The following is a 13,023-nucleotide window of genomic DNA, read 5'->3' as shown; positions in this document are numbered from 1 at the left end:
GCCTTCTCAAGAGCAAGGTCTATGAACAGTGTAAGAGTGAAAATTTGTCCTCGGAATAATTCTACTCATGGCCAGAGAGGAGGAACTAAGTTTTGTAAATTGTTTCATATGCTGCTAATTTTTTAAAATAAATATACAAGTCAAATCTTATCACATTTTATTCAAACATGTATAGGTTAGGAACAAGATAATTAGTATTGAAAATATCATTTTGTGTAATTTACACGGGTTCCGCTAGTAATAATAATAATAGTAATAATCATCATCATCATCATCATAATAATAATAATATGGCTTAGGCTTATCTTAGATGACGGTTTTCACCGTCGTATGTTAAAGGGCAAGTCTTTGTTTAAAGATCTACGTAAATGATATCCAGGAGATAGGGACACCTCACTTTCTGCAAGTCATGGGTGGTTTACTAAACCACCCATGACTTGCCATGACCCCGGGCCACTCAAAAATATCCCTAAGTTGATGCATTCTCTCCTTTAGGTGGCCAATCATAAGGCATGGAGCACCATCTTCTATTTTGAAGAATGTTTATTTGGCTATTTTAAACCACCTGTCGAGGAATAATTCATGGCAAAAAAAATCCTCTTTTTAAGTTCTGTTAATCCTTGATAATGCATCTGGATATTCCACACCTGAATGACAATCCCAAATGAGACTGTCGTTTTCTTGCCACCGAATATTACATTTTTGTTTTGACCCATGGACTAAGGCATTATCGCTTCCTTTGATTGGTATTATCTAATTATGTAACTTGCAGTTAATGCTACAATGTTAAAGAGCTGCATGATCATTTGGGTGTTTTGGAAGGCTTACAATTTTTATCAGGCAATATTAAACGTCAATGCACCTTGGAATGAGGTGACCAAAATAGTAAATAATGGTGTATGGAATAAACTTTGTCCTCAAATTATTTCATGATTTAAAAGGTTTTGATGCGCTGGTACAGGGTGTCCTGAAGAATTAGGCATCCTTTAGTGATAACTTTTAGATAGAGTTGATTGAGGCCCACAAGTAATCACTGACTAACGAAGACCTGTAGGAGTTACAGGAACAAGAGAAATTTGAAGTTTCCCTATTTCAGAACCAAGGAACCTCAAGAATAAAGATATTTATTGTACTTTTTATCATTTACCCACGTGTATGGCAAGTAATGAGTCCCAGGATTCTATAGCTGAGCATTTTTAAAGCATTTTGACTGATGTTGAAGATGATTTCCTTTCATTTAGGACAATTTCCAATGATAAGAGGGAGGACTTTATTTAATAAACTTGAGATGCTAGTCAAGAATAAGAAATAATTAGAGATTTCTCCTGAATATAATGCCAAAGAACTGCAACAATAGACATCAGGTGTCACAGCATAAAAACCTCTAATGAAAGTCACTTCACCACCATCACCCACACCTCCATGTCATCGCACTCCAACGCCTCATCACTAACAACGACACATTTTTTCATGTACGGAAAGCCAAAGAGATACCAAGCTTAAGGTAAAGTAACTAATGTTAATTTGTTAATATTGCATTTTATGATAATGTATTTAGCTTTTTATGAAAATACTTGAATTTTGCACACTGTATGAAAATAATAGCCATAGATTTTAAATATCCAATTTATGTAAGGTATGTCTTTCATATACTGTATATATATATATTTTATATTTTATTTCTATGACTTTATGCACACTGAGAAATAATTACGTCGTTATTGTATTTGAAAACTACATTTAAAGGAACAATGACAGTTTTAGGTGATTATGGATACATTTGGCAGGTTGTAAAATCTTCGTTATATATTGCGCCATAATAGGAATATATACAACACTTTATGGGAGTATTTCTGACTCACATAAAAAATGACTTGCAGCATCACCTGGAACCGATGACGGCATAGGGCGTACTATTTTTTTATTTTATTACTTTTTTTTTTTTTGATAGGTAGACCACTAATTAAAAGTTATATCTGCAACGTACATTTGTAATGTTTATAATTACATAATTTAATCCATGACCCAAGAGGTCAATGGAGAAGATATGAGGAGTGTGAGAAACGTCATGTCAGTCATAAACAGGATGCAAAAGAAAAACCTTGGCAATGTAACATTTTTCATGAAGAGTAAACACAATACAACCGTGAGAAGAGTTGTGTCTCACCGGATCTAGATAGCTTCCTGTATTAATGTTGTGTTTACATATTTACATAAATGCTGAGATAACTACCGGTAAGTATACGTTATCAATTCATCAGACAATATATTTTTGTTAGTTCTTGTCAACATGTCATACGGAATGGTCATCCGACCAAACCATATATACTCCTGTGATGGAGCTGCTAATAAACTGTTTTAAAAGTTACTTACTTACTTAGGCTTATTCAGAAGAAGTAACCTGCAAGTCTGAAAATACATAGCACATTGAAGAGACATTTGATTGGAACCATAATGTGTGTTTATAACAGTACCAGACCAACACATTTATGACTTGAATCTCATGGCATCCATATTCATAATAAGACTTTCGAAAAGCATGCTACTTGTTCCATAATACACCAAAAATTCCATTACCCTAAGATTGGCATCATGTTTAATGATTATGGGTTTCCTACCCAGCTTATGGACGCCATATCTCTCCATCACTCGGTTCTTTCCACTGTACTCTGGGTATGAATCTTAATAGGGAGTGATCCTATATATTTTTAATTTCTTGCATTTCTTTTACATTGTCTTTGTGTTTGGTACAAAAGAGTAGTACAGGCATTATGTACTTTGATTTCTACTAGTGAGACATTTTTTTATATGCCAGCAGGTTAACTATCCTCCATTTCATCCTTGGTACAGTCACTGTTACTGGTCTCTCAACTTGTGCATCATAGTTCAGTGTATAGTATCTTTAAGGTGTTGTATGTATGTAAAATTTATGTATATTGTATTGTAAAACTCGTGAAAACAATTCATTTTTTTATTTATAATGTAAAAATAAATCAATTAATATTTTTCTGCATGTTAATGTAAAAATATAATCATTTGAGACTTGAAAATATCGTTGTGTTCTGGAACGGAAGTTCTAGAATAGTAACTACTTCGTCGCCAGCTATCTGACTGGCGTGAGATCTACATTATGATTCGAGAGAGTCCAGGACATGGCGTCATATTGCGTTATGTTAGTCCCGGGCTTCGTCTTTCAAGACGAAGTATTGGCTCTGGTCCCGGGAAGTCAAACCTGACTGAACACTATTCCCGAGTGGAGACATTTCAGATACACCTGCTGTGACCTGGAATTTGTTATTGAATTGCAACGCTGTAATATCTTGAAGAAGACAAAAAAGTTTGAACATTCCTCATTAGAAGTTGTGTTCCTGCATTTCAACTTGTATATCTAAAATTAAGCAGCAACATCTGTCCCTCGCTGCATAGAAGTTTATGAAGTCAACTCAAGATCTACTTCTTCATAAGAACTTACGTATATTATTGTTTAGTTTGGTGTGCTGTGAGTATTTTGTGGACCTTGTATAATACTGTAAATACTTCTCTTAAATCTTAAATATAGATACATGTTATGTATGCTGGGTATCATTTTCATTAGCTGTTAATGTTCTGCTATTGTTTGGTAAACTTTTTTGAGTAGATTTGCATAATCTACGCCGTGTACAATAGTAGAACGTGACAAAGGTAACAGAAATTCTCTACCTCTTATATGAGCTACCTGTCTACCGCATCAGGGTTCCCGTCACCTCTAAGTGTACTGTAAATCTAGTTATGGTATCCCTTGCCTTTGTCAAATACCATTTTAAGTTCTGTGTATTTGGTATAATCTTTTCCACTTCTTATTTTTCCAATGTCATTATAAAGATGATGTAGATCTCTCTAGCAGCAAGTCATTATGGTGCATATGAATTTTGACAATTTTTCTTAGTCATTCCCATATCAGTTTTCTAATATTTTTATAGCATTCATAAGAAATTTTATTCCTCTGTAGTCTCCCTATTGCAGTGTATTCCTTTCACCTTGGTATGCTATTATTTTAAGACTTTAAACACTCCTCTGATGCTGTTTTTTTTTATTCTAACAGTGTTTTATATACTTTAGAAAGCTCATTGATGACATGTTCTGTTTCTTTTGTTAAGTCACCTGTTATTCTGAATGGTCCTAGCGGTTTTTTCCTCATTCCTAGGGCCCTTTTAGCTTTTTCATCGTTTATTTTCTCAATTGGCCTCCTTATTATGCCAGGTTCTTCCCATTAATATTTAGTGTCTGTCTCATACTACTTTCAAAATGCTGCATCATTCTTGTATCTTTATTTTCAACTTTAGTTTCACTATTTTATCTTCTATATATTTTGCCTCTGTGTTTAGACAGATGTTTTCTTAGCCCTTACCACTCGCCTTGTAGTCTCTTCCCTGCCTGTTATCGTCTGTCATAATTTGAAGGCTTTATTCTTCTCATCACTTGTTTTATTTACATCTAAAGACCATCCTGTGCATGTTTTATGGTAATCCTTTATTGATGCCACCATACATAATTATTTTGAACTCTTTTTATCATTTCTTAGTGTTATCCATTAACCAGCTTTTGATGTATTATTTGCAGACTAATTTTGTTATTGTCTTTACTGTCTCATTTTTCTGTTTCGAGGTTTTTATTTTGACTAGTTCTTATATCTTATTCCTGTCCATCGCTAATAGATTAACTTGCAGCAATCTATGCTGAGTTAACCGAACCTCTCCAAGTATTTGGGTATGCTGTACAGGTAGTCATTTTCTTTGATAGTGTCCGTACTTTTCACCAAGATAAAATCAATCTGTTTTTTCCCTTTCTATATGCTTATTTTTAATGTATTGATTTTTTTTTTACAGCAATTACCTTTCATACACTTGAGCAACCAAGATGAGCTATTAAATGTTCAAATTATTGGTGGCTATGCTGGGGATGTATGGCACACTTTGCAAGAATTTCTTGGTTTCACGTAAGTTAATAAAATATGTTTTTGGTTTTTATAATTGAAAACTAATTTTAAATGAATCAAAAGGTCTACATGTTGATAGGCCTTTTAAGATTAGTCAATAAATTTTTATCTCTACTTACGAATAGACTAAAGTATTTTGTCATGTTAGGCTCCACGTGTCCCTAAACCACAGATATAAACCTTAATCAACGTTCTGTATTTTTACCACTGTTTGGGAATATCCAGAACTGTATTGCATTTGATTTCAGGTACAAATGCTACATGCCACCCGATGGAAAATTTGGGACTAAATCTGGTGAAGTTTGGAGTGGACTAGTCAAGGAAGTGCTGGATGATAGAGCTGATGTTGTGGTTACGGCACTTGATCATTCTGATGTCAGGAGAGAAGTTCTAGATTTTCCGTTAAGTTTGAGAGAAGTTGGGTGAGTATTCAAATTTCGTCTCTCTCTCTCTCTCTCTCTCTCTCTCTCTCTCTCTCTCTCTCTCTCTCTCTCTCTCTCACAGTAAAATTCCTTGTTACATAAATGTAAATTTACATCTCTTTTCATTGTTTTAATCTACATTATTTTCAGTTTGTTATTTCCTTTTAATAATAATCGATTCCTTCCTGCAAAGTAAATCAATAAAAGCATTTTAGTTTAAATAGTATGTAGATTAAAAACGACACCACATTTAAGTCATGAAGTAGAATTTATATTCTACATAGGAAATAAAATTCTACATTGGATATCTTAATACCAAGGAGGTTTGATTAAACCCCCTTGCTTAACACCTGGCTGTAATACTCGTAGCAGATACACAGTACATTACAGTGTCATTTTGTTTGTTCCATAAAGAATTTTTTTCCTCTCTCTCTTATTTCTTAATGGAAAATTTTTATTTTTCATTGAAATAAATCTCTTTAGATATAGCATAAGATGAGAACAATAAATATATCCCACCATAATTTTCAGTCCTCTTCAATTTTTAATTATTTATAACGAGATCAGGAAGGAAAAAGGTTCATAGTGGTCTATAGCTTTGAGTGATTTACAGGAAGGTGCTAACATCTGTTTTAAGTGCTGAACGCTACACTTACAGCACACAATACCAAAACTTGAGATGATTATATTTAAACAAATTTCATGTCATTTTACCTTTGACCTTATCCCTTACATAAGTCGGGGTCAAAGTTCACTGAAAAATGACGTTTGCGAACAAAATATATTTTTAAAAATTTGTAGGCCCAAACTATAAAATGTTAAGGCTTCTTCTGGTTTGTACTAATGTAAAAAGAAAAACATAACTGTAATGCTAAAAAATAATTTTTAAAAAATGCGTGTTCAACGTGAATTTTAATTTTTTTTTCAGCAATCCTTGAAAAATACATTAATTATGTTTTAGGATGGTTTTTAATGAGCAAAATTTTTAGAAATAGATCTTTCACGTGAATGCAGCCTTTGTCGAATAAATGTATTAGCGAGGTGTAAATGAATTAGATCTTTTTTTTTTTTCGGACCAACTTATGTTGACCTTTTTCATTATTACGATGTAACAAATATACATAAGGAAAAGTTAAAGACATCCTTATAAAGTCGACCAAATTTGCAATAAAATGAATAAATAAATGTATATGTATTTTTGGAAAAATTTTGAGCAGTTGCCATTAGAAGACGGAGGAAGTATTGCAATTTTGTTGTAGGTATTTTTGTGATAACTTTTAATGTATAGAAGCATTAATACTTTGTTTTCGTATACGGTATAAAAAAACAAAGAATGGGCTTTCTAATTATGTATGGCACATGTATATTGCACAAACCGCCCAGAAAAAGTTTTCCGCCACGGCGTAAATCGGTGGGGAATAAATCACACGAAAAATAGTTTTTCCCCCATAAAACAAAAAATTATTCACTATCAGAGTTCTTGCAAGGGCTGTGCATGCCAGCAAACAAAATAAAAATATATATAAGCACAGAATATAAGCCTGTATATGCAATATCAAATGCAAAAGTAGGTCACGTGAGACACACAGACCAGGAAAATGGGGTAATTTTCCCACAGACCTCACGAAATTAACTTCTTTTCTCGTCTTAATATTTACTGTGCAATGTCTTCTAATCATTTATAACGCAGTTGAAATAAAATTAACTATAAATTCAGGAAATATTACGGCAAAGCAAGATGCAAAAAAATGCATCGTAAAAATAGGTCTCATTGAAGATGCTGCCTTTGACCGTGTTAATCATGAGGCCCTTGTTTTCAAACTTAAACAGTTGGGAGTGGGTGGGTCGTTTCTTAGCATTATTATTGATTTCTAAAGTAATAGATCTCAAAGAGTTGTTGTTGATAGGCACCATAGTGAGTATAGGAATGTGATATCCGGTGTTCCACAGGGTAGCGTTCTTGGCTCATTACTTTTCATACTATATACACATGACATGTGGTTTGGCCTAGAAAATAAGCTTGTTGCATATGCAGATGATGCTACTCTCTTTGCATCAATTCCATCCCCTGAATGTAGATCTGGGGTTGGTGAATCCCTTGATAGAGATTTAGCTAAAATTAGTGCATGGTGCAAATTATGGGGTATGAAGTTGAATCCTAACAAAACTCAAAGTATGATTGTAAGTAGGTCAAGGATGGTGGCTCCTCAGCATCCGGTTCTCAGTATTGATAATGTTTCTTCAAATTTGTATGACTCTTTTAAAATTTTAGGTGTGATTCTTGACAGCAAATTTACTTTCGAGAAACACATTAGGTCTGTGTCTTCTTCAATTGCACAAAAAATAGGCTTATTGAGAAAGTCTTACAAGATTTTCGGTGATCAATCTATTCTGAAGAAGTGTTTTAATTCTTTCATTCTACTTTGTTTTGAGTATTGTTCTCCTGTCTAGTGTTCAGCTGCTGATTCTCATCTTAATTTGTTGGACAGAAACTTACGGTCTATTAAATTTCTTATTCCTGATCTAGATATTAATCTTTGGCACCGTCGTTCAATTAGTTCATTATGCATGTTGCATAAGATTTTTCATAACTGACCATCCTTTACATTCAGATCTTCCTGGACAATTCCATCCTGTTCGTAATACTAGGCAGGCAGTTAATTCTAATAGCCAGGCCTTTTCCATCATGAGTCTCAATACTACACAGTATTCTAGAAGTTTTATTCCAGCTGTTACCAATCGGGTAGTTGAATGAGTAGAACTTCAAAAGTTCAAAGTTGGAGCAAATGTTTTTATGTTGACCAGGCTGACATAAGTCTTTTTATAGTTTATATGACATATCTGTTTTTGACGTTGTTAATAGTTTGTACAGGACATATCTGTTTTGACGCTGTTACTGTTTTTAGAATGATATATTGTTAATCTATTGTCATTTATTTATTTCCTTATTTCCTTTCCTCACTGGGCTATTTTACCCTGTTGGAGCCCTTGGGCTTATAGTATCTTGCTTTTCCAACTAGGGTTGTAGCTTTGCTAGTAATAATAATAATAATAATAATAATAATAATAATAATAATAATAATAATAGGCCTGTCGCGCATGATCTCCTACTACCCGCTTTCATTTAGGCTCCAGATAGCCCTAAACCATCTGCCATCTTATGGTGTGTGTTTCGTATTTCTTGAGTAACGTGCGTATTTACACCGAATTCCCCCCCCCCCCTTCCCCCCGAAAATAAGTCACTTATGACGAGGCAATTCGCGTCATCGGATTACTTACGCATCACTGCGTTATCAGATCACAAGAGGGTTAAAAAGGTTTAATTGATTTTTTTTCTCTTATTTCTTCGTTATCAAATAAAGAAGTTATTGATAATTTTATATTAATTCTAATTTCTGTATTTTTCTTCATTGAAATAACAAATCTTCTAATAGAAAATTAATGAAGCATACATAATTAAATAGAAATAATCCCATTTCAAAACTTTTTAATTTTTTCATATATATATATATATATATATATATATATATATATATATATATATATATATATATATATATATCAGAGAGAGAGAGAGAGAGAGAGAGAGAGAGAGAGAGAGAGAGAGAGAGAGAGAGAGAGAGAGAGAGAGAGAGAGAGAGAGAATCTTCTCATTTACAGTATTGCATATTTATATTTTTCTTCAGCATTATACATTAGATATATTGCATCAGAATTCCTTTACAAAGGGCTTATCACTGAATAGTTTACATGTGTTAGCTGTAGAGTTTGGCTGTTCTGCTTTGTGCGGTTGGCTTGAAAACACCGACCCGATGATAATTATCAAGAAACTGCAAGTATTTGATTTTTTATATAGTAGATACAACGATTCTCTAGCAATCTAGTGAGATTGCCAAGTATAAACTTGCGTAAAGCGCGGGCTGACTAGAAGTCCCTTCTTCCACCATCCATACAAACATCCATTATTCCTTCCTAGTTCCCATCTGCTCTTATTACCTTACACTTTTCTTTTTTACTCTGAATTTTCTCTTCTTTAAAACATCATCAAACTCTTTTATCAGTGTCTTCCTTTTCAGTTTCCCCAATTGGTTCAGTATCATTTACAATTATCAACCATTCTACATCCCTTTTACAACAATTCCACACCTACATTCACTAATATTTTTGCTGGCCTCCCGCATCATAAAATTCATGAGAATTGTCTCGTCAAATTTTACTCTAAATCAGACAGTCTCCAGCCTACATACAGTACTTCAACACAATTCATTTCTATCATAATAACCTTTAAATATCCCTGAAATACCTGGAAGTATCCAGTAAATTAATGTATTAATCAGTTTGCATTTCACCAAAATTGTTATTCAGGTTATGTCAAAGTCATTTTAAGAAAAAATTATCCTGACCTTACAACTCTGTTGCTGCTGTTTCTGGTTATTCAAAGTTTGATTCAGTTAATTACCTGTAATGTAATTTTTCTGATTTATTTTTCAGATATCAATTGATAATCCAGCGGCCAGGATTAATGGATGAAACTTGGACCAGTTTTACAAGCGAATTAATGCCAGCATCTTGGACTGCTACCATAACCTTCACTTTCTTGGTTCCCCTCTGTCTGTATATTTGTGCTCATCTTTCACCTTTGGAAACTGAAAATGTTACACTTAAAGATGCTTACCTCCTGACTATTGGAGCTCTAGCATATCAAGGTACAGTAATACTCTTATTATTATTATTATTATTATTATTATTATTATTATTATTATTATTATTATTAGCTAGCTTGACCGACTAGTGACAGAATTTGGAAGGGTGTGTGAGAGAAGGAAGTTGAGAGTTAATGTGGGTAAGAGTAAGGTTATGAGATGTACGAGAAGGGAAGGTGGTGCAAGGTTGAATAGAGAGTTACTTGAGGAGGTGGATCAGTTTAAGTACTTGGGGTCTGTTGTTGCAGCAAATGGTGGAGTGGAAGCAGATGTACGTCAGAGAGTGAATGAAGGTTGCAAAATGTTGGGGGCAGTTAAGGGAGTAGTAAAAAATAAAGGGTTGGGCATGAATGTAAAGAGAGTTCTATATGAGAAAGTGATTGTACCAACTGTGATGTATGGATCGGAGTTGTGGGGAATGAAAGTGATGGAGAGACAGAAATTGAATGTGTTTGAGATGAAGTGTCTAAGGAGTATGGCTGGTGTATCTCGAGTAGATAGGGTTAGGAACGAAGTGGTGAGAGTGAGAACAGGTGTAAGAAATTAGTTAGCAGCTAGAGTGGATATGAATGTGTTGAGGTGGTTTGGCCATGTTGAGAGAATGGAAAATGGCTGTCTGCTAAAGAAGGTGATGAATGCAAGAGTTGATGGGAGAAGTACAAGAGGAAGGCCAAGGTTTGGGTGGATGGATGGAGTGAAGAAAGCTCTGGGTAATAGGAGGATAGATGTGAGAGAGGCAAGAGAGCGTGCTAGAAATAGGAATGAATGGCGAGCGATTGTGATGCAGTTCCGGTAGGCCCTTCTGCTTCCTCCGGTGCCTTAGATGACCGCGGAGGTAGCATCAGTAGGGGACTCAGCATTATGAAGCTTCATCTGTGGTGGATAACGGGGGAGGGTAAGCTGTGGCACCCTAGCAGTACCAGCTGAACTTGGTTGAGTCCCTTGTCAGGCTGGGAGGAACGTAGAGAGTAGAGGTCCCCTTTTTGTTTTGTTTTATTTGTTGACGTCGGCTACCCCCCAAAATTGGGGGAAGTGCCTTGGTATATGTATGTATGATTAGCTAATCTACAACCATAGTTGGAAAAGCAAGATGCTAGAAGGCCAGGGGCTCCAACAGGGAAAAATAGACCAGTGAGGAAAGGAAATAAGGAAATTAATAAACGATATTAGAAGTGATGAACAATTAAAATAATAACGTTAAAATATATATTTCAAATATAAACTATAAAAATACACGTTTGCGTGATTTGCAGGTGTAGATAAACCTGTGCACTATTCTTAATAAAGCAGTTTTGATTAGAAAGAATGGTTGAAATCAAATTATTGTTGAATACTTTTTTATCAACCCATCTGCAGAAAACTGTATATAAAGAATTATGACATCTTAAATTTATTTTTTTGACTAGATATCAATTTATTCCTACACATAATACAAACCTTGGTCCTTTAATAGGACTATGATTTTAATGAAGCTGGAATGGCCGTTTAAACTTCTAAACGAGGTGGTAGTAGTAATAGTTGGCAAATGGCAGGTAGGTCTCTCCTATCCGCCAGGTATAGCAGGTAGGACTCTCCCATCCGCCAGGTATAGCAGGTAGGACTCTCCCATCCGCTAGGTATAGCAGGTAGGGCCCACCTACCCGATAGGTAACAAAAGTGACTGAACAAAACTTCACTATAATTCGGGCCACCGGCTAGTATAAACGTACATCTTGTCCTTCGCATCTAGCTTTTTTATTCTTTTGCTATTTCTTTGAGATTGAATAAAGGTTCTTGTAGACAGTTGTGTTTGAAGGATATAAATGGGAGAAGCTAAGGATATGTAGTGTTTCCTGATAATTATAATTGTGTTGCAGTTTTTTTGTGCTACCTTCCATTATCCAACATACTTGTTCCTGCCGGGCAGCATATTCATCATTGTTCTATTCCTCGTATGTATGGCTTTACAACCACAACAGCAATGTGATGATAAGGAAGTTGGTTTTCCTTTGACATCGTTGGTGTTCTGTCTGAAGAAGAATTCTGCCGCTTCAGAGTGTGAAGGGAAGGGGCGCCAATCTTCTTCTTTCCTTCCATGTCTGCCGATCCTGGAAGATGCTCAGAAACATATCAACCTGGTATTGCTGTTGTTGCATCTTTATCCAGAAGAGCATTGTCATTGGTCTGCACGACTCTGGATCAGGCGAACTTCAAGTTTTGCCTCTTCCATTGTTTCATCTTTACTAAGTCTTTGATGCATCTTCTTAAGAACAAGTAGAAGTCGACATCGAAGATGGCCAGGAAGTCCATCTAATAGGAGTCATGTACATGTAATGGTGGAATCACAATAGTCATTTCTTGTCCGATGTCTTCGCCAACCTCCAGCTGTTGATAGCGAGTGAAAGTATTGTAGTGTCACACTAGGATATCGTAGTTCGAGGAGCAAATGGGAAAAAGTTAAATGAAACCGATCAGCTGATATCGTCATGGCGGCAAGAAATTTTCCAACCGTTGCAGTGATATGTATTATGGGTATGTTACGTGAATTGAAGAATTCTACAGCTACCAAAGGATGAACAAAGCAGATTTTTATTATCTCTTGAGGCTTGTTGGACCCAAGATTGCCAAGCCAGAGCAGTCCTATTTTCTGCCGACATCTTGTGTGTTTACATCTGGCGTCATGCTCATACTTTATACCGCTGCTTTCTATCTTGTAGGTAAGCCAATTCGCTGCCAATATATCTAGAAACAACATCTCATGCTTTCTATTTTGGGTAGCTACTGGCAAAAAACTGCCTAGTGTGATTCCACCTTAACTGTAAACATTTCTCTCCCTGTGAAAGAGTCAGGTACTGGAGACCTCCCTTCTTAAGTTCTTGAGTGAGTGCCAAGAGTTGTTCCATAAAGGGAAGAAACCTCAGTATTTGGCTCTCATACCAGCTAA

At 35.2% G+C, this 13,023-nt stretch overlaps 1 protein-coding gene across 1 annotated transcript in view; it reads left to right on the top strand.

Moving 5' to 3' along the window:
- The window catches only part of LOC137655236 (glutamate receptor ionotropic, kainate 2-like), a 240,098-nt gene that overhangs the window by 166,477 nt on the left and 60,598 nt on the right, over positions 1–13,023 (top strand). Inside the window, exons 5-7 of the mRNA XM_068389123.1 lie at positions 4,866–4,975; positions 5,224–5,397; positions 9,889–10,103. Of these exons, the coding sequence (XP_068245224.1) occupies positions 4,866–4,975; positions 5,224–5,397; positions 9,889–10,103 (499 nt within the window). The remainder of the gene's footprint in view (positions 1–4,865; positions 4,976–5,223; positions 5,398–9,888; positions 10,104–13,023) is intronic.

This window comes from Palaemon carinicauda, chromosome 1 (assembly GCF_036898095.1).
Source record: "Palaemon carinicauda isolate YSFRI2023 chromosome 1, ASM3689809v2, whole genome shotgun sequence".
NCBI classification, from domain to species: Eukaryota; Metazoa; Arthropoda; class Malacostraca; order Decapoda; family Palaemonidae; genus Palaemon; species Palaemon carinicauda.
Note: the sequence above shows the minus strand (reverse complement) of the source record. Positions and strands in the feature narration are given on the sequence as shown.